Source organism: Cervus canadensis, chromosome 28, assembly GCF_019320065.1.
Source record: "Cervus canadensis isolate Bull #8, Minnesota chromosome 28, ASM1932006v1, whole genome shotgun sequence".
Classification (NCBI taxonomy): domain Eukaryota; kingdom Metazoa; phylum Chordata; class Mammalia; order Artiodactyla; family Cervidae; genus Cervus; species Cervus canadensis.
The window spans coordinates 40,400,131-40,420,127 of record NC_057413.1 but is presented as its reverse complement, the minus strand read 5'-3'; the positions used below and the strand labels follow the sequence as shown (position 1 = coordinate 40,420,127).

General features: G+C 43.2%; 3 protein-coding genes across 11 annotated transcripts in view; 1 reads left to right on the top strand and 2 right to left on the bottom strand.

Annotated features, from left to right (window-relative positions):
- Nucleotides 1-566, bottom strand: part of ANKS1A (ankyrin repeat and sterile alpha motif domain containing 1A) — a 163,649-nt gene extending 163,083 nt beyond the window's left edge. For 5 of the 7 annotated variants that reach the window (XM_043449829.1, XM_043449830.1, XM_043449833.1 and 2 more), the window contains exon 1: nt 217-564. In XM_043449829.1, the coding sequence (XP_043305764.1) occupies nt 217-425 (209 nt within the window). In that variant the 5' untranslated portion in view covers nt 426-564. Of the gene's footprint in view, nt 1-216 lie in introns of all 7 variants that reach the window. The other 2 variants (XM_043449831.1, XM_043449835.1) reach the window with 1 other exon arrangement.
- Nucleotides 567-647: 81 nt separating this feature from the next.
- On the top strand, nt 648-11,033 carry TAF11 (TATA-box binding protein associated factor 11). The gene is made up of 6 exons (XM_043449837.1): nt 648-847; nt 1,468-2,160; nt 5,026-5,171; nt 9,178-9,265; nt 9,588-9,684; nt 10,365-11,033. Exons 2-6 carry the CDS (start codon nt 1,990-1,992, stop codon nt 10,493-10,495), a joined length of 633 nt encoding a protein of 210 aa, XP_043305772.1. The 5' UTR covers nt 648-847; nt 1,468-1,989; the 3' UTR covers nt 10,496-11,033.
- A 217-nt stretch (nt 11,034-11,250) lies between these two features.
- The window catches only part of UHRF1BP1 (UHRF1 binding protein 1), a 73,575-nt gene continuing 64,828 nt past the window's right edge, over nt 11,251-19,997 (bottom strand). For all 3 annotated transcript variants that reach the window (XM_043449826.1, XM_043449827.1, XM_043449828.1), the window contains 4 exons: nt 17,182-17,444; nt 16,622-16,730; nt 16,391-16,497; nt 11,251-15,986 (listed from right to left, as the gene is read on the bottom strand). In XM_043449826.1, the coding sequence (XP_043305761.1) occupies nt 15,861-15,986; nt 16,391-16,497; nt 16,622-16,730; nt 17,182-17,444 (605 nt within the window). In that variant the 3' untranslated portion in view covers nt 11,251-15,860. The remainder of the gene's footprint in view (nt 15,987-16,390; nt 16,498-16,621; nt 16,731-17,181; nt 17,445-19,997) is intronic.

Sequence of the window (19,997 nt, the reverse complement as noted above, 5' to 3'; positions counted from 1 at the left end):
GCACCTGGGCACTCCCACCATTCTTCGCAGCGGGTCAGGACAGGAGACGAGGAGAGTCCGACGCCGCGCGGACCCGCACCGGCGCCCCTCGCCCCGGGAAACCTAGCAAACCCAGCCCGCCAGGGTCTCCGGATCCCCGATCTCTCCGGGGATCCAGGAGACGGGCGGGGGACGGGGGGTCTCCAAGCAGCTACCCGGACCCGGAGCGTTACCCACCTGAGCAGACTGGACAGGGCATGGCTCGAGGAGCCAAGACCGCCGCCGCCGCCTCCAGAGCCGCCGCCGCCGCCGCTACCGCCTCCAGAGCCGCCGCCGCCGCCGCCGCCCCCGAAGCCTGAGGAGAGCCGCTTCCCGGACAGCAGCTTCTCCACGGCAGGGAGGTGTCCGGTGCGGGCCGCCTCCAGCAGCTCCTGCTCCTTCCCCATCCCCAGGGCCGCCGCCCCCTGGACCCCGTTCCCTGGGCCGCCGCCGAGCCCGTTCGGGCTCCCAAACTTTCCGTCTCCGGGCAACGCACCCCCCGAGCCGGCCGGGGACACCACCCCCCTCCCCCCGCCTTGTCCCTCAGGGGCGCGTCACTTCCGGGATCCGGCGTCACGCGTCACCGCGCCCCCGCGCCCCGCCCCCGTGCCCACCTAGCTGGGCGGGGCCGCGCGGGCCGGCGCAGGTGGCTGCGGTCTGCGCCGAGGGGACCCGGCCGCACCCTGATAAGCCTTCCCGGCAGAGAGGGCTGCGTCGTGGGGTCACCCGCTGTACAAGTGGAAGGTGACGAGCGCGGTCCACCTGTCCGCGCCCCCCGAAGTGCGCTCCTTCTTCTGATGTTTTGGGAACTCGCAGGACAGAAAATACGGTAATTCATCCAGGCAGTGTAGAAACAAAGAGAGAAGTGTGGTAACGCGCACCCATATTTGCAAGTCCGTTCTCTCTGCACCATAAATATGTCATGGCTGTGGGAACCTAGTGATAAAAGATGTGAATATAGTGCCCTCCTCCGCACCTCATGAGGAAAGAGGAGAATTTTAAAAGGGAAATAACCCCCTTCATGCTCCCAATCCTTGAAATGATTCGTTAAAGCGAAACATTCAAAGGAAAGACTTCCCTTCCTTTAGGATTTGTTTCCTCTTAGAATTTTTTTTTTTTTACCGCCCTTCCCCTCGCCCCACCATGGAGGACCTTAGCTCCCCCATCGAACCATCGCCCCTTGCAGTGGAAACGCAGAGTTCTAACAACTGAAAGGCCAGGGAAGCCCCTGTTTCCTCTTAATTTTGACGGATATTAACCAAACTGACATTAAAGGTCAGATTTGTAAAACCTACTCTGAGCTTGAGTACTGGTGAGTTGGGAAACATGCACTTAGGTAGAAACTGCCTGTTTTGTTTCTGGTACTAGGACTGTTCTGGCTCGAAGTAGTTGTGGAGTTAGTAATCAAATTGGACAAATTCAGTTCAAGCTGTACGACTGTTTTTTTAGGTGCTTGAGGAACAAAAGAGAAATGCTGACAATTCCATGTTAACACAAGCCTCTGTCCAACTGAACGCGTACGAGGTTGAGTTCCTGTCGGCGTTTGCCCGGGAGCTGCTTCCCAAAGGGCAAACAACGGATGGAGTTTTCTCCTGTCCGCAAACTTTCCTCTGAGGAAAGCAGATTAGGAAGGCGTTAACAGGTTGTGCTTTGAGAAGGACGGAAAGGAAAAAGGAGCCCTTCAGTAAACAACAAAGCCCTCCTTTACAAATGCTGGCTTCTCAAGGTGGAAAATCCACAAACTGATTTCTGTACCCTCAACTTTCCCTATCCGCACCAACAAATAAGAAGTAAAACGAAGCCCTGCAACCCTCTGGGCGCGTCTCTAAATGACCACTCGGAGCAGCGGTCTTGGTGATGTCATCGCTGCGCGACGACCGGAAGTAAGCTGCGGGGGCGCGGGGCTGCGCGGCGTCCTGAGCTCTGGAGTCTTGACTGCGGCGCGATCTCTTCTCCCGGGTTCTAGCCGAGATGGATAATGCCTGCGAATCGCCCACGGAAAAAGGTGGAGAGACCGGGGAATCAGATGAGCCGACGGCGGCTCCTGGGGGCTCCAGGGTTACAGATACGGACGGAATCCCGGAGGAAACGGACGGTGACGGCGACGGGGAATTGAAAGAGGCCGCCGCTGAAGAAGGCGAGGTAGGGAGAGATGTGTCGATGAGGCCGGAGTAGCTTGTGTCACTGCCCGCCCGACAGGCCTCCTGTTTGGTCCCTCCCAAGCTAAGACAGTCGAGCTCACCATAACCCTTTAGATCTGCAATCGCAGAGTTGGGGTAAGAAAGAAGAGGAAACCTTAGAGCCGTCTGAGTTCCACAAACTCAACCATTAGGTCAGTATTTTTAATCACTGCCCTTAGGCGTTAAAGCTGCTTAAAAGAGGGGACTTCTCTAGCGGTCCAGTGGTCAAGACTTCACCTTCCAATGCAGGCTGTGCGGGTTTCATCCCTGGTGGCGGAGCGAAGATCCCATATGCCTCTCAGCCAAAAAAACCAAAACATTAAACAGAAGCAATAATGTAACAAATTCAATGAAGACTTTAAAAAGCCACTGCTAAGGGAATTTCAAATAGCCCCTTGGTTTTCCTAGTGAGGAAATTGGGGTCGATGCCAATCGACATTGAAACGGAGGGCAAGATCTAGAACCCAGGATTCCTAGTACCCCTTTCACCTCAATATGATTTCTGAGTTATTGCTTAAGCGTAACTTTCTCATTGTAGGCTGAGTCGTTAAAGGGAGACTTTGAGGTAGTAATTTAGTCATGTTCTCCTCCACTTGGGACATTTAACTGCTACCAGTGACCTGGGTACTAATGTCCAAGGGTTTCTATAGCACCAAATTGCTATCCCAAGTGTTCAGCAGTGTTGCTTCTCTGAGTATCAGTCAGAAGATCAGAATCTTAGAGCCTTAGATAGGTTCCATTTCTAAAAATAGAGTCTTGAGGTCTTGGAACTGTAATTCCTGTTTGAATTTCAGTGTGAGCTTATGGGAGAAGACATTGGCTAAATGGAAACTGCCTTTCAGATCATAAAGTTGCATCAAAATATATAAAATTAAGAACTTTAAGAAAAATGTGACAAAATTACCTTAAGGAGCTTTAAAAACAGATCTCAAGGACAGAAAGGATTTGAGTAATAATTAGCTCGGTAAAGAGCTCACTGTATAAAGAAATGTGCATCTAGAAGATAAAAAATTTTTGATGCTTCTGAAACACTTTTTTAAATGGATCATATACCAGACTACAAAGAAAAGCATAAATTCTTAAAAGTAAAAATCATAACATCATATTCTGTTAGTACAGTGCAATAGAACCTGAAATTAACAACACAGAATTTCTCCCACTCCCTCCAAAAGACTAACACCTGGACATTTTTAACTAATTTTTAAATAGCTTTGGATTAAAGAAATTAACATCAAATCCTATTGGATTTGACCAAAATTTTATTTAAAGAAAAATTCATTGTCTTACATATTTTTACAAACAAAGATACTGAAAATAAGCAACCACCTCAAGAAACCAGAAAAAGAACAAGATAAACCAGAAGAATGTAAAAGCAAGGAGTTAATAGGGATAAAAATAGATATTAATGAGTTAGTGCTTTAAAAACTAAGAAACAATAAAATTAAGACCTTATTTGCAGTGTTTATAGGCACTGATTTGGAGATCTTTAAGCTTTAAGAAAATTTAATGTTCAAGTTTAGACTAATTTTGAAAATTCAAGATAAATGGCTCATTTTCAAGGATAATCTAAATTATCAAAATTGAAGCACAAAAAGGTTAGAAAATTTGTATGTATCAGTAACCAGAGAAGAAGTTGAAAAAGTTGTTAAAAGATTTACTGCCTTCACTCTCACCTACTTCTCATATTCCCATATGAATTTAAATGTGAGTTCCTCTTTAAGGAAAACAGGAGTCAAATCTCATTAATGCGGTTTGTCATATGCTTAGATTCTATGTTAAGTTGGAGGGGATGAAGTTTGGATTTTGAGGGTTTTTTTGCTGTCTTTATTAAACATATGTGAGTAAAACAGTGTTAAATGTTTTTGCAAAGAGGGATAAATAACAAGAGACAAACTTCAAAAAATGTTCAGTCTAGGGAATTCCAATGGTTAGGACTCTACACTCACTGCAAGGGGCCCAGTTTCAATCCCAGGTCAGGAAACTAAGATCCCACAAGCTACACAGCAAGGCTAAAAAAAAGTTCTCAGTCTAGTAATGGGAAATAAATATTTGCATGATACAGTAGAATGGAAAAGAAGAAAAGAGCACTACATGTGGGAGAAGCTCACTTAAAAGTTCCAAATTCAAAGAAACACTGCTTTGATGAGAAGGTACCCTTTTTAAAATATTCTTTCCACATGGAATCATCATTGGTAAAGAAATCTATAGGTTTAGACGAAGAAGAGCTGGCTGTATAGAGAGGAGTTTTCTTATATTCCCCTCTAAAGATTGAGGTCAGTGACTTCCCTGGTGGTCCAGTGATTGAAAATCGGCCTTGCAACCCAGGGGATGTGTGTTCCATCCCTGGTTGGGGAAATAAGATCCCACATGTGTGGGAGCAACCAAGCCCGCGTACCACAACTGAAGCCTGCGTGCCCTGGAGCTCTTGCGCCACAACTAGGGAGTCTGCACCACGTGAAAGATTCCCCAAGCCGCAACTAAGACCCAAGGCAGCCAAATAAATAAAGAATGAGGTCAGAAGAGTGGGCTCAAGAGGAGTGTGGTTTTCATGATCCTTGGCATTTCTGTGCCCATGTAAACAGATACTGAAACTAGGATCATAGATAACCTGGAAAACTGGATTATTTAGCAGCTTTTCTTTCCCCAGCTGGGCTGTAAACTCCTTTAGTAGAGATAGGATATCTTATCTTTGATGGTACAGCCAATGCCTGAAACCAAAAAACTACAGAAATAAGAGAATTTGTTTTGTTGTAATGAACGATTTCTTTCTTTACCCAAGTCTGTAAAGTAGGCCGTATATATTAAAGGGTTTCTTTTGTCTTCTTAGCTCAAGAGTCAGGATATCGCGGATTTAACAGCAGTTGAAAGGGAAGACTCATTACTTACTCCTGCAGCCAAAAAACTCAAAATAGATACCAAAGAGAAGAAAGAGAAGAAGCAGAAAGTGGATGAAGACGAGATTCAAAAGATGCAGTATGTCAGTTTTCTGATCTCTCCCTTTTCAAGGCTCTAAACTGACCACGTAGTTAATACATTTTTCTTGGCCTTAAAATGTTTTACTTTTTTAAACTCAAAAGAAACTAAGGTAATTAATATATCAATATTATGTTATTGTATTGAAAATATAAATAAGTAAAAAGAAAAATATCACTTTGAGTTCAGTTCATTCAGTCCTGTCCAACTCTTTGCAACCCCATGGACTGCAGCACGCCAGGCCTCCCTGTCCATTACAAACTCCTGGAGTTTACTCAAACTCAATCCATTGAGTCGGTGATGCCATCAACCATCTCAGCCTTTGTTGTCCCCTTCTCCCGCCTTCAATCTTTCCCAGAATCAGGGTCTTTTCAAATGAGATAGTTCTTCGCATCAGGTGACCAAAGTATTGGAGTTTCAGCTTCAGCATCAGTCCTTCCAATGAATATTCAGGACTGATCTCCTTTAGGATGGACTGGTTAGATCTCCTTGCAGTCCAAGGGACTCTCAAGAGTATTCTCCAACACCACAGTTCAAAAGCATCAATTCTTCGGCACTCAGCTTTTCTTATAGTCCAACTCTTACATCCATACATGACTGCTGGAAAAACCATAGCCTTGACTAGACAGACCTGTGTTGGCAAAATAATATCTCTGCTTTTTAATATGTTGTCTAGATTGGTCATAACTTTTCTTCCAAGGAGTGAGTGTCTTTTAATTTCATGGCTGCAGTCACCATCTGCAGTGATTTTGGAGCCCAAGAAAATAAAGTCTTGTCATTGTTTCCATTGTTTCCCCATCTATTTGCCATCAAGTGATGGGACCAGATGCTATGATCTTAGTTTTCTGAATGTTGAGCTTTAAGCTAACTTTTTCACTCTCCTCTTTCACTTTCATCAAGAGGCTCTTTAGTTCTTCTTCACTTTCTGCCATAAGGGTGGTGATATCTGCATATCTGAGGTTATTGATATTTCTCCCGGCAATCTTGATTCCATCTTGTGCTTCTTCCAGCCCAGTGTTTCTCATGATGTACTCTGCATATAAGTTAAATAAGCAGGGTGATAATATACAGCCTTGACGTACTCCATTCCCTATTTGGAACCAGTCCGTTGTTCAATGTCCAGTTCTAACTGTTTCTTCCTGACCTGCATAGAGATTTCTCAAGAGGCAGGTCAGGTGGTCTGGTATTCCCATCTCTTTAAGAATTTTCTACAGTTTATTGTGATCCACACAGTGAAAGGCTTTGGCATAGTCAATAAAGCAGAAATAGATGTTTTTCTGGAACTCCCTTGCTTTTTTGATGATCCAGTGGATGTTGGCAATTTGATCTCTGGTTCCTCTGCCTTTTCTAAAACCAGCTTGAACAACTGGAATTTCACAGTTCACGTACTGTTGAAGCCTGGCTTGGAGAATTTCGAGCATCACTTTACTAGCGTGTGAGATGATTGCAATTGTGTGGTAATTTGAGCATTCTTTGGCATTGCCTTTCTTAGAGATTGGAATGAAAACTGACCTTTTCCAGTCCTGTGGCCACTGCTGAGTTTTCCAAATTTTCTGGCATATTGAGTGCAGCAGTTTCATAGCATCATATTTTAGGATATGAGAGTATCACTTTACCACCAGAATAAACACTGTTAACATTTTGACGTATATTCACCAAAATATTTTCTTTACATATATTTATCTGTAAATGAAATTAATTTCAAAGATGTTAAATACTGTTTGTAACCTGTTTTCCATATTATATATGGTGAATGTCTTCCATGTCAACAATTATACATCTAGGTCGCAATTTTCTTCAAAATGTAAATAGCTTCATTATGTTTTCTGATTGTAAAAATAGCATGCTGCTGCTAAGTCACTTCAGTCATGTGAGTTCACTGCAAATAATTCAGAAAATACAGAAAAATAGAAAAAATAATTACTTACAATCCCACCACCCAGAGTTTACCCAGGGCATATATTTGTGTATATACCTTTTCAGATACAAGTTTAATGTTTGATATATATGTACATATTTTCAGGTCAGTAACTATGCCCATAAATTGTCGTTTGTAACAGCCGCATTGTATTCTGTTATGTGGATGAACCATAGTATAATCCATCTCTGCAGTTGTTTCGTTTTGTTTTGTTTTCTTGTCAGGTTTTAGTGGCATTTTTTTTATTTATTTATTTTTATTAGTTAGAAGCTAATTACTGTTTTGTTTTTCTTTTGACATTATGATCAACATCTTTGAGCATATCTTTGCATACTTGTCTGTATACTTCCTAAAATAAACTCCTGGAAGTGTAATTGGTAGTTTAAACAATAGGAACATTTTCAAAGGATTTTCATTTGTATTTTCAGATTCCGCAAAAAGGTTGTTGCACCTACACTCTACCAGCATGTATGAATTTGTGTCTTCCCATCCTAACACCATGCTTTTTTAATACTTCTTTTTTTTTTTTTTTTCATTTATTTTTATTAGTTGGAAGCTAATTACTTTACAGTATTGTAGTGGTTTTTGTCATACATTGACATGAATCAGCCATGGATTTACATGTATTCCCCATCCCGATCCCCCCTCCCACCTCCCTCTCTACCTGAACCCTCTGGGTCTTCCCAGTGCACCAGGCCCGAGCACTTGTCTCATGCCTCCAACCTGGGCTGGTGATCTGTTTCACCCTAGATAATACACACGTTTCGATGCTGTTCTCTCGAAACATCCCACCCTTGCCTTCTCCCACAAAATCCCAAAGTCTGTTCTGTACATCTGTGTCTCTTTTTCTGTTTTGCATATAGGGTTATCGTTACCATCTTTCTAAATTCCATATATATGTGTTAGTATACTGTAATGGTCTTTATCTTTCTGGCTTACTTCACTCTGTATAATGGGCTCCAGTTTCATCCATCTCATTAGAACTGATTCAAATGAATTCTTTTTAATGGCTGAGTAATATTCCATGGTGTATATGTACCACAGCTTCCTTATCCATTCGTCTGCTGATGGGCATCTAGGTTGCTTCCATGTCCTGGCTATTATAAACAGTGCTGTGATGAACATTGGGGTGCACATGACTCTTTCAGACCTGGTTTCCTCAGTGTGTATGCCCAGAAGTGGGATTGCTGGGTCATATGGCAGTTCTATTTCCAGTTTTTAAAGAAATCTCCACACTGTTTTCCATAGCGGCTGTACTAGTTTGTATTCCCACCAACAGTGTAAGAGGGTTCCCTTTTCTCCACACCCTCTCCAGCATTTATTGCTTGTAGACTTTTGGATAGCAGCCATCCTGACTGGCGTGTAATGGTACCTCATTGTGGTTTTGATTTGCATTTCTCTGATAATGAGTGATGTTGAGCATCTTTTCATGTGTTTGTTAGCCATCTGTATGTCTTCTTTGGAGAAATATCTGTTTAGTTCTTTGGTCCATTTTTTGATTGGGTCATTTATTTTTCTGGTATTGAGCTGTAGGAGTTGCTTGTATATTTTTGAGATTAATCCTTTGTCTGTTGCTTCGTTTGCTATTATTTTCTCCCATTCTCAGGGCTGTCTTTTCACCTTGCTTACAGTTTCCTTTGTTGTGCAAAAGCTTTTAAGTTTCATTAGGTCCCATTTGTTTATTTTTGCTTTTATTTCCAATATTCTGGGAGGTGGGTCATAGAGGATCCTGCTTTTAATACTTCTTTATCTGTTTTTTGAAAAATGTTTATCATGTGAAATGTAGTGAGGTAGCATTATGGGGAGAGAGAGCCTACTGCTGAAAACATAATCTATATACTATGATTCAGTAGCCCAACATTGTTGTTTTTGTTCTTAGTGAAGTAAGAAAGGAACTTATGTTTCACCTGTTGTCGAGTAATAGAAATACTTTCTCTTCATTCCTCATAAATACTAAGCCTAATACTATTGGTCCCTTGAAAAATTAATTTTTTAAATGTCTGAGACTTGGTTTTATTGACATAATAATATGTATATCTTAAGTATTCGTTGTTATAAGTGAACTTAATTACCTGAATCTTTGTCTAGAATCCTGGTTTCTTCTTTTTCTGAGGAGCAGCTGAACCGTTATGAAATGTATCGCCGGTCAGCTTTCCCTAAAGCAGCCATTAAAAGGGTAAGGATGGACTATCACACTCATTCCCATGAGCCATGAGAACTGAACAGGGCTCAAGAGCTGTATCCACTAACATTTTGAAGTGAAGTGTTAGGCAAGTTGGTGGAACATTTAGGCAGGAAAATAAAAATACATGCCCCTCAATAATCTGACCAGTTGTAGTTTTATATTCTCAACAAATACACCTGAAGCCTTGTTTTACTGGTGTCAATTTCAACATCAAGCCTTTAGTGAAGTCTTTTAGTGCGGAGCTCTTATGGATGTTATGTTCCAAAGCCAGTCCTTGACTCCCTTAATCACAGTCTTTTGTCCTTCTTTCAAGCTGATCCAGTCCATCACAGGCACCTCTGTGTCTCAGAATGTTGTTATTGCTATGTCTGGTATTTCCAAAGTTTTCGTCGGGGAGGTGGTAGAAGAAGGTGAGTGGTATTGGTCTAAATATTGGATTGAACCTGTGGTGGTCTTATTTCCGAGAATATATATACTGAGGGACTTATGAGGTCCCAGGGGTAGTTTCCATTTACACTGGAAGTTGGCCAAGGCAAGAGCCTTATATTCAGGAGAGCATGTATTGAAGACATTATTCCTTGAAAGTTTCAATACCAGGTCTGGAAACACCTAGGAAATCTCCCTTCCTGATTCTTATCCTCAGCCCAGGGTGACAGAAGTAGACTGTATTTTTCTCCAATGGATTTTATTCATTTCTGCTCCCAAAAGTAGAGATACAAACAAAGTCATCACTGGGGCTGACCAGTGTGGTATGGTGAGTAGTTGTCCCTGATGTTATGATCCCCTGGGAACTGCTCCCTGTCCATCAAGTAATGAACCTGCTGCTACTCACTGCTAATTTCTAGCTGGTGAAGTCTTTCTTTCAAGGAGAAGCTGTGTTTTAAACTGTTGCCTGCGATAAAGCCTGATGTGGGATGTCATGCTAAAGTTAAATGATACATTTTATAGCATTCTCTGAAGAAGGGAAATTATCTTGGTTTATTTTTTTAGCACCTTTAAGAGGAATTAATGAGAATTACAGGACTTGAAAGGACTGTGATGAGTAAGCGCTTGTGTGATAACGAAACTCTTCTCCTTGTCCTCTGTTTAGCACTGGATGTGTGTGAGAAGTGGGGAGAAATGCCACCGCTACAACCCAAACACATGAGGGAGGCTGTTCGGAGGTTAAAGTCGAAGGGGCAAATTCCCAACTCAAAGCACAAAAAAATCATCTTCTTCTAGACCAACGTCCAGCAGGGCCCGGTACTGAAGGAAGAAGTCCTGCTTCCGGACTTCGTGTTGCACGAGATTCCCCGCACCGGTGCTTCGGTATCTCAGTCCTCCAAGGATTCCATGATTTTAATGTCTTTCTCAAAACTGATAATTCATTACACCTAGAAGAAGGCATGTGCCCTGTTTCATACTTGCCTTGACTAAATATCGGGACCTCTGAGGGCATCTGAGGCATTTAACTGTTACTGGCTAGTTGTAAGAAGAAAGGTTGGTGCACCTTAAGCATCTTTTGGACAGGAATGCTGCTTTCAGAAAGAAAACCTGTTCAAGACGATTTGACGGTTTCACATTGAAGCCTGAAGTTGTTATGACTTAGGTTGTTTCTTTACATCTGGTTTTAAGTAAATGAAACAACCAGAAACTTGACTTGTGATACTCTACCATGAAGGACACGGTGACAGCAGAAGCAGTGGAACAGTTTGTCCCTGTAAATGTTTAAGATTCTTCTATGAATTTTGGTGAATGATTAATAAAACTGTTTTCCAACTTGCCGTGTTTTCTTTTTCTGTCTAGCTGGTTGGAATGGGGAGAAGTTTGCTGGTGTCCAAATAAAACTTGTCTTGGCTTTTTTGTGAAAGTTAGAGCCCTCCCCATTCCTACTAGAACCATTAAGATTGTATCTCATAAGAGAATATTTAAAGCACTTAAGAACAATGTAAAAGCTCATGTGTTTCAATTCCTATCAACAGATATACCAGAAGCAGTACTGTTTAATAAGTTTAATTTGCTTTTTTCAGGTGGTTCACAGAACCAGTACACTCAAGGTTGGATTAGATATTGCAACATTAAAAGTTCTCAATACTGACCAATATTCCAGTTCATTGGGTACATTCTCATTGTTTTCCTCAAGTAGAGGGGAATGGAGTGACTTTTTATACTGACAGCGATTAGCAGTAATAAGGCTACTGTAATATAATTGGCAATGGGCAATCCCCAAGAGTTCTTTCCTGTCTACTATTCAGTGCCATAAGGAGAGGGGTTCTGAAGCTTTTCCCTTTTGAAGCTTTCCTGAGCATGTCAGTAAAGATTCCAATTCTGGTTAGCACCCTGAGTAGGGGAAACAGCTGAGACACACAAAGTTGGGCAAATCTGGATTTTAGTGTCTAGCATTAAAACTCATGGCTTTAAACATGTACTTAGCTAGTGGAGAAGACGCTTCAGTGATGCATTCCACAAAGAAACGCTGTAAGACTCAGGTTAAATCTTGACCAAAAACTGCAGGGAAAACCAAATAAATAAAAATACATATCTCAGCTCCAGAGGAGGCTTTTTAAGTGGTTATAGGAGCTATACCTATTGCAATATGAGATACTGGATAAGGCTGAAATTTATAGATAATAAAGAAGAAAGTTCACACCCCAAGTATAGCCACTTAGCAAAGCCTCACAGTTAAAGGTTATCTAAGAGTATTTCCCCTTGTATCTGTTGTAAGAGATGGAGATAATAATCCCCATTCAACAGCAGCAACTATATGTACCTACCCAGAGGTGAATGGGAATATTCCTACTCTAGCAGGAGGTAGGGGAAGATTCCAGGGAAGGTTATAGTCCCTGAAAGGAGAAGCCATCACAATCACACTACAATCTCTTGAAGCACAGTAATGACTGGTCAATCACAAAGCAGTGATGCAGCTCTTGCAGTTCTCAAATAACCAGATGTCATCCTACTAGCTTGTGTAGCAATGCTGTTTCCATCATTTTGTGGTATTACTATTAACTGTTTTTTAAGTTAAGGTAAATATTATATAAGGGAGGGAAAAAAACAAACAAACCTTAAAGGTTTGGAATGGAAAGTTCCTGTATTGCTATGTTCAAACTACACCTTCTTTCCACTACACCCTAAACTAGCCAATGGGAAAACTGACGTAAGTGGATGAAATGGAGGAATTTCAGTTATGTGGTATGTGAGGGCTGCCTTAAGCCTTGTATATTCCAAACACAGGAACCATTCCTTTCAGAACCATGAAAAAGTGTACATAAAGGTGGAGGCCCGTGGCAAAATGAGGGTCAGATTAAATACACAGCAAAATGCAGCCATCGTTAGACTAGAACCCATTTCTTCTTAGGTCTAATAAACTAGCTTAATGATTCCAGTGAGTTAAAAACAGAATTTGAGATTGATAACCACTCCTGCAGCTTCGCTGAGAGTTAAACCAGTCCATATGCACTAAAGCGTATCTCCAGTACCTCCATGTAACAGGAAACCTAGACAGTCACAGGTAACACAAGGTGTAAACACTTCACAGCTGACATGCTGACTGTGTGGTGGTGGAAGTCTCTTGGATAGTGGTGTTTCACTCCAGACATTTTCTTGAGGTATTATTTCGTGTTCACAGTCTTAAAGCTCCAAGGCAGAAATCGTCAGCAGTCCAAAGGAGCTCATACTACTCTTTCTTTCCTTCCATCCTTTTCATTTATCCTGAGGACTACCAACAAGATCACATTTCCTCATTATGAAAGTTTTTCTTCCCCCAGTGAATAGGAGTATGAAGTTATACAAGCTGACTTTCACTAAAATTCCATGGGATGCTGACCCTCTACCATATTTCCTGAGGGAGGAACTTCAAGACAATGGCCAAAGCTGGTCACATAAGGAAATTCAAATTCTAGGGCTACATTTGTCACATGGACAAGAGCGCCAGAGAGCCCAGAAACCTGAGTGAGCTCTGGTCATTGAGGGGTGAGCCTCGGCGCTTGCCAGATTTGTTTCTCTTGCCTCCTCCTAAGCGCATACTTAAAGTATACTAGGCAATTCTTTGCGTGGAGGGACAGGGAGGGCAGGAAAGCAGGGGAAGGGAAGAGGACCAGAGTGTGATTTTAGACCAATGCAGGTGAACTCCAGGTTGGATAATTCTATCTTCTGGCTACTGGCTCTTCCTCTGTCCCCTCTAAGAACATTAGACACGCCACACTGGAGAGGACCAGTGATCCTTTTTGTTCATCATTCTGCCTTTGACAGAAGCACTTAAAGGGGAGTCTGTGGAGGGATGCAGTGGGTAACTCCACTGTGTATCACCAAATAACCCTAGTTTCCTATAATTCCTTTTGGAAAGTCATCATGCAAGGATTCCTCTTAAACCTTCTGCACCCATACAGTTTCTTACAGCACCACTTCTTGAACAGAGAGCCCTAGGAGTTTCTGATTTGCTACAAGAAGTGCTTGTAGGTGATAAGGCTGCAAGGGCCAACCCTAGTATTTTGGGACCGGAAGCACATGTCCTGGATCTTAACTGAATACCTGACCTAACACTACCCTCCGCTTTCATCCTTTTCAGAACTGGAGCTCACATTTTAAAGACGTGTACCTCCACCCCTGATGGTTTTTGCTGTTCTCTAGACCTTTTCTCCTTTTACCACATACTTTGTAAGTAAGGTCCCTAGAAGTGCACAGATCACTTAAGGCGTTACCATGGTCTTTCATGAGATGCTATTTTCTGTGTTGGCTCCACACACCCTGCAGCACTCTGACCCCTCTACCCTTTGGCAATGCTTAGATTTCTTTCCTGAGCTCTTTCCAGAGCTCACTGTCTCAGTGATTGCTGATTCTCCTGTTAGGGCACTGTTTCACACTAACCTACAGAGAATCTCACCTGACACTTTCCTGAGTATTCACAGCTCAGTCTGTGAATCTTCTGCAAATTTTTTTTAATCTCCTCTGGTTTATCTTCACTGCCTGGAAGTAGTGATATTTGATTGCATTGTAATATCCTACTTTCAGGTTATTTATAAAATTCTGAAATAAGGTTAAACCAAGCATCAACTGATAGGGAACTTACCCTGTTAACATTCTCTCAGAAAGATGTTTATTCTTAAGTCTCTCAGTTGTTTCCTAAGCACGAAAGGATATTCCCATAAACTCATAGTAATTGTTGTTTTTAAAATTGTCTTGGTGGAAAATCACAACAAAAAGTCTTTAAAAGTCTGAGCAAATTAGATCTTGTTCCTTCTTGAATGTATATTTCTTTTTATCATCAAAAAACTAGAATATACAAGTCAGGCATGATTCCCCATAAAGGAAACCATTTTATCTTTCCTCTAGTAGGTCATGTATGATTAAGACTTTAGTGACACTACTAAATCATTATTTTACCGTCTCGCCAGTTCAAGGTGAGTTTGCTGATGAACTTCTGTCCAATCAACAGAGCCTGAAGCACAGCACAGAGCAGTATGGATCAAGATAGAGTGTTGGGGAGGAATTAAGTAGGAAAGAAAGAGGGGGAAATAACTTTCAGCAGTCAGGGCAAAACCTAACTAGGTTGAAGGGTGTTTCTGTTTTTTGTTTTTTTTTTTACTTAAGTCAAAATAACATGATTTTAAAAAGCCACAGTGATAGAGGCAGGTGAGAGGCAACTGGCTGAGATGTTTATGTTACCGTATAAAACACATTTTCAGTTCCGACACCACCAAGGGCTAAGGAGATTGCTGGTAGGAAATCATAGTGCTGGGAACGCTGATGTGCCAGGGACCCCAGGGAGACAGGAAAAAACCTGTGAGGGGCAGCTGTGGAAGAGACAGGACACGGCTGGCAATAGTGGGTTCAGAAGGAACCAAGCTCTCCTATGATCCCTACCAAGCCATGACCTCAACCTAGCCCAGAGTGAACCGTTTCTTGATTTAAATTTCAAACAAACTGTGTTACAGACGGGAGAGATGATACAAGTGAGCTGCTACTGTTGTTTACTTCCTACCACAGCATCACAACAATGACAGGCATGACAGAGAGGAAGCTTAACCCTGGACAATCTGGTTGTAACATCAGCCAAGATGACAGGAGCTTAGTTTCCTTTCCAAACAAGGCAGAATCCACGTCTCACTTATTTCTGTGCCTCCCCTGGCTCCCGCCTTGCTGGCTACTTCCTGTTCCATTCTACTGCCGCGGCACTTCTCAGGTCCGCTACAGAAACCAAGCTCTGAGACACAGAACCTTTGGTGACTCTGTGGGTGACTGACCGAGGAGATGGGGACTCTGCCCTGTTCACACAGGTTGTGGAGCAAGCAAAGGTCTCTGCCATGAAACCAGGCGGTGAAATGACCCTACAGTGTGGAGAAGATTCCACCTAGTGTGCTGAGGGCCAAGAGGACAGGCGAGACGTGATGCCTGAGCCACGCACAAAGTGGCCCGCCACTCCCCGGAACGCGGGCATGCTTTGCCCCATCTTCCACCCAAGTCAGGACCGCTAGTAGAAAGGACGCCGCCAGGAGCGAGCTGCGTGTCCCGGCCGACTTGTCCAGCACTGGGCGGAGTCTGTCACAGGTGGTGCGGCTGCTGGTGATCTCCTCCTCTCTCCTCGGCAAAGACGGCTGAGCCGCTGCTGTCAGAGCTCGAAGAGGGGGTTATATTTCCTAATCTCTTCAAGAAGTTTTTCTTTATCCTGGTTGGCTTGAGCCAATGCTTGTTTAGTTTCTATAAGTTCCTTTCGTAGGGTAGGTAGTTCATTCACCTGAGGAACAACAAAGAATTCATGATGAATCAATAAGGTAACACACCGTGCAAAAACATCCAGTAAGGGAACAAGGAGGGAGAATTTAAGCAGCACAATCCGCAAGTTCGATCAATGACCAAGAGAACCAGCAAGGTCTTTTCTCAGAGGCTAATCCCCTCTTCAGAGCTCATCAGCTGCAGGGACAACAGCAGGTGGAAGATGTCATCAGCAGGCATTCATCTCTAGCTCCTGACTTCCAGCCTCGGTTCAGCACTTCCAGAAGCTGCTGCTAGGTGACAAGAGCCCAGACCGCCCAGCTGTACCAGCACAAGCAACCTTGTCAGCCCTCTGGGTTTTGCCCACTTCTGTGATTACAGCCCCGAAGGGTTTACAGGAAAGGTACTGTTCAGTTAGGGCCTCACCTGTGGACCAAAAGCCTCTCCGCTGGGCACCAAAAACACCTGTTCTTTGGGGGGCTGCCTCTTCTCACTCTTAGATGCTTTGGCTGATGGTCTGTCTTGAGCAGCAGCTGGAAAAAAGTAAAGGATCTGAATGACAAACTGCCAGCAACACACGGACTGTTCCTAGTTGTCACCATTTCCTTACAGGAGCAAAAAGGTAGAGAAGCCAGGAGGCTGACGAGCCCAACTCACCGCCTATGTGGAAGACGCCATCGTCACTCCGACTCAGCACTGCGTGCTCCACAGACAGAGTGATGGGGATGGGGCCTGGTGAGGTGGGGTAGATGGGGGGGATATCATCCTGCAGGCAAGAGAGAAGCCGCGTGAGGCCCCCAACCAACTCAGAGCAGCTTAGGTAACAAGCCATGCTTCCAACCGTGGAGCTGGAAGCACTTTGCCATCACTGTTTATCCATACACTCTAGCGAGGCATGAGAGGCATAGGGAGTCTCTCCCATTCTAGACACAGTGAGACTGAGGATCTGCTAACCTGTGGGCTTGCACAGTCATGCTGCATGCCAAAGGCCAGGGCTAGAGATAAGGCCCCCCTCACTTAAACCTAGAACTTTCTGCTGGCACTACATACTTAGGTACTACTGTAGTACTGAATGCTAACATGCCTTTCCTCACTTGGTCCTCCTCACATTTCACAGGGACATGAGAAGAAGTTAACAGTTGTCACTGTTAACAGGGTCAAGGGTCAAGAGTCCCTTGCTTGACCAAGTCTAGGGTAAACCCCAAAGTTCCTCTCACCTTTAGAGTGACCCTGGAGTTCAGGAGCTCAATCTGCATGGGAACCACCACTGGAATCTCCTCATCCTCCAAGAAGGGCCCCAGGCCACTGAGCACCGAAGTGAGCAGCTCAAGGTCACAGCCCTGAAGCAACAAATGCAGGAAGCCGTTCTGTGTGGCCAGAGGGGAATGAACAGCTGCACCAGGCCCCACCTCAAAGCGAAGGCCCACAGTTGGCCTGATGTGGCCAGTCTTCAAAGTGGAGGAGTCCTGAAAGTTTGTGCCTTTGCGAAGCAAGACAGAAGGAAAAGATATTAATTAATTACCAGCCAGTGATTGCTCTAAGCACTTTAATATATAGCTAATATTCATAACCATCGTAATTATCTGGGTCGTGAAGATCTTTTTTGTAAAGTTCTGTGTATTCTTGCCACCTCTTCTTAATATCTTCTGCTTCTGTTAGGTCCATGCCATTTCTGTCCTTTATTGAGCCCATCTTTGCATGAAATGTTCCCTTGGTATTACTGTTTTCTTGAAGAGATTTCTAGTCTTTCCCATTCTTTTGTTTTCCTCTATTTCTTTGCACTGATCACTGAGGAAGGCTTTCTTATCTCTCCTTGCTATTCTTTGGAACTCTGCATTTCAGATGGGTATATCCTTCCTTTTCTCCTTTGCCTTTTGCTTCTCTTCTTTTCACAACTATTTGTAAGGCCTCCTCAGACAGCCATTTTGCTTTTTTGCATTTCTTTTTCTTGGGGATGGCCTTGCTCCCTGTCTCTTGTACAATGTCACGAACCTCCATCCATAGTTCATCAGGCACTCTGTCTATCAGATCTAGTCCCTTAAACCTATTTCTCACTTCCACTGTATAATCATTAGGGATTTGATTTAGGTCATACTTGAATGGTCTAGTGATTTTTCCTACTTACTTCAATTTAAGTCTGAATTTGGCAGTAAGGAGTTCATGATCTGAGCCACAGTCAGCTCCCGGTCTTGTTTTTGCTGACTGTATAGAGCTTCTCCATCTTTGGCTGCAAAGAATACAATCAATCTGATTTTGGTGTTGGCCATATGGTGATGTCCATGTGTAGAGTCTTCTATTGTGTTGTTGGATGAGGGTGTTTGCTATGACCAGTGTGTTCTCTTGGCATAACTCTATTAGCCTTTGTCCTGCTTTATTCTGTACTCCAAGGCCAAATTTGCCTGTTACTCCAGGTGTTTCTTGACTTCCTACTTTTGCATTCCAGTCCCCTATAATGAAAAGGACATCTTTTTTCATGATGGTGTGATCACTCACCTAGAGCCAGAATCCTGGAATGTGAAGTTAAATAGGCCTTAGGAGGCATCACTATGAACAAAGCTAGTAGAGGTGATGGAATTCCGGTTGAGCTATTTCAAATCCTAAATGATGATGCTGTGAAACTGCTGCACTCAATATGCCAGAAAATTTGGAAAACTCAGCAGTGGCCACAGAACTGGAAAAGGTCAGTTTTCATTCCAATCTCTAAGAAAGGCAATGCCAAAGAATGCTCAAACTACCGCACAATTGCACTCATCTCACACGCTAGTAAAGTAATGCTCAAAATTCTCCAAGCCAGACTTCAGCAATACGTGAACTGTGAACTTCCAGATGTTCAAGCTGGTTTTAGAAAAGGCAGAGGAACCAGAGATCAAATTGCCAACATCCAGTGGATCATCAAAAAAGCAAGGGAGTTCCAGAAAAACATCTATTTCTGCTTTATTGACTATGCCAAAGCCTTTCACTGTGTGGATCACAATAAACTAGAAAATTCTGAAAGAGATGGGAATACCAGACCACCTGACCTGCCTCTTGAGAAATCTCTATGCAGGTAAGGAAGCAACAGTTAGAACTGGACATGGAACAACAGGCTGGTTCCAAATAGGAAAAGGAGTATGTCAAGGCTGTACATTATCACCCTGCTTATTTAACTTATATGCAGAGTACATCATGAGAAACACTGGGCTGGAAGAAGCACAAGATGGAATCAAGATTGCCAGGAGAAATATCAATAACCTCAGATATGCAGATGATACCACCCTTACGGCAGAAAGTGAAGAAGAACTAAAGAGCCTCTTGAAAGTGAAAGAGGAGAGTGAAAAAGTTGGCTTAAAGCTCAACATTGCAAACAAAGATCATGGCATCTGGTCCCATCACTTGATGGCAAATAGATGGGGAAACAGTTGAAACAGTGGCAGACTTTATTTTCTTGGGCTCCAAAATCACTGCAGATGGTGACTGCAGCCATGAAATTAAAAGACGCTTACTCCTTGAGAGAAAAGTTATGACCAACCTAGACAACATATTAAAAGGCAGAGACATTACTCTGCCAACACAGGTTGGTCTAGTCAAGGCTATGGTTTTTCCAGTAGTCATGTATGGATGTAAGAGTTGGACTATAAGGAAAGCTGAGCACCGAAGAATTGATGTTTTTGAACTATGGTGTTGGAGAAGACTCTTAAGAGTCCCTTAGACTGCAAGGAGATCTAACCAGTCCATCCTAAAGGAGATCAGTCCTGAATATTCATTGGAAGGACTGATGCTGAAGCTGAAACTCCAATACTTTGGCCAGCTGATGCGAAGAACTGTCTCATTTGAAAAGATCCTGATTCTGGGAAAGATTGAAGGCGGGAGGAGAAGGGGACGACAGAGGCTGAGATGGTTGGATGGCGTCACCGACTCAATGGAGTGAGTTTGAGTAAACTCCAGGAGTTGGTGATGGACAGGGAGGCCTGGTGTGCTGCAATCCATGGGGTCGCAAAGAATTGGACATGACTGAGCAACTGAACTGAACTGAATATTCATAACAACCCTGTAC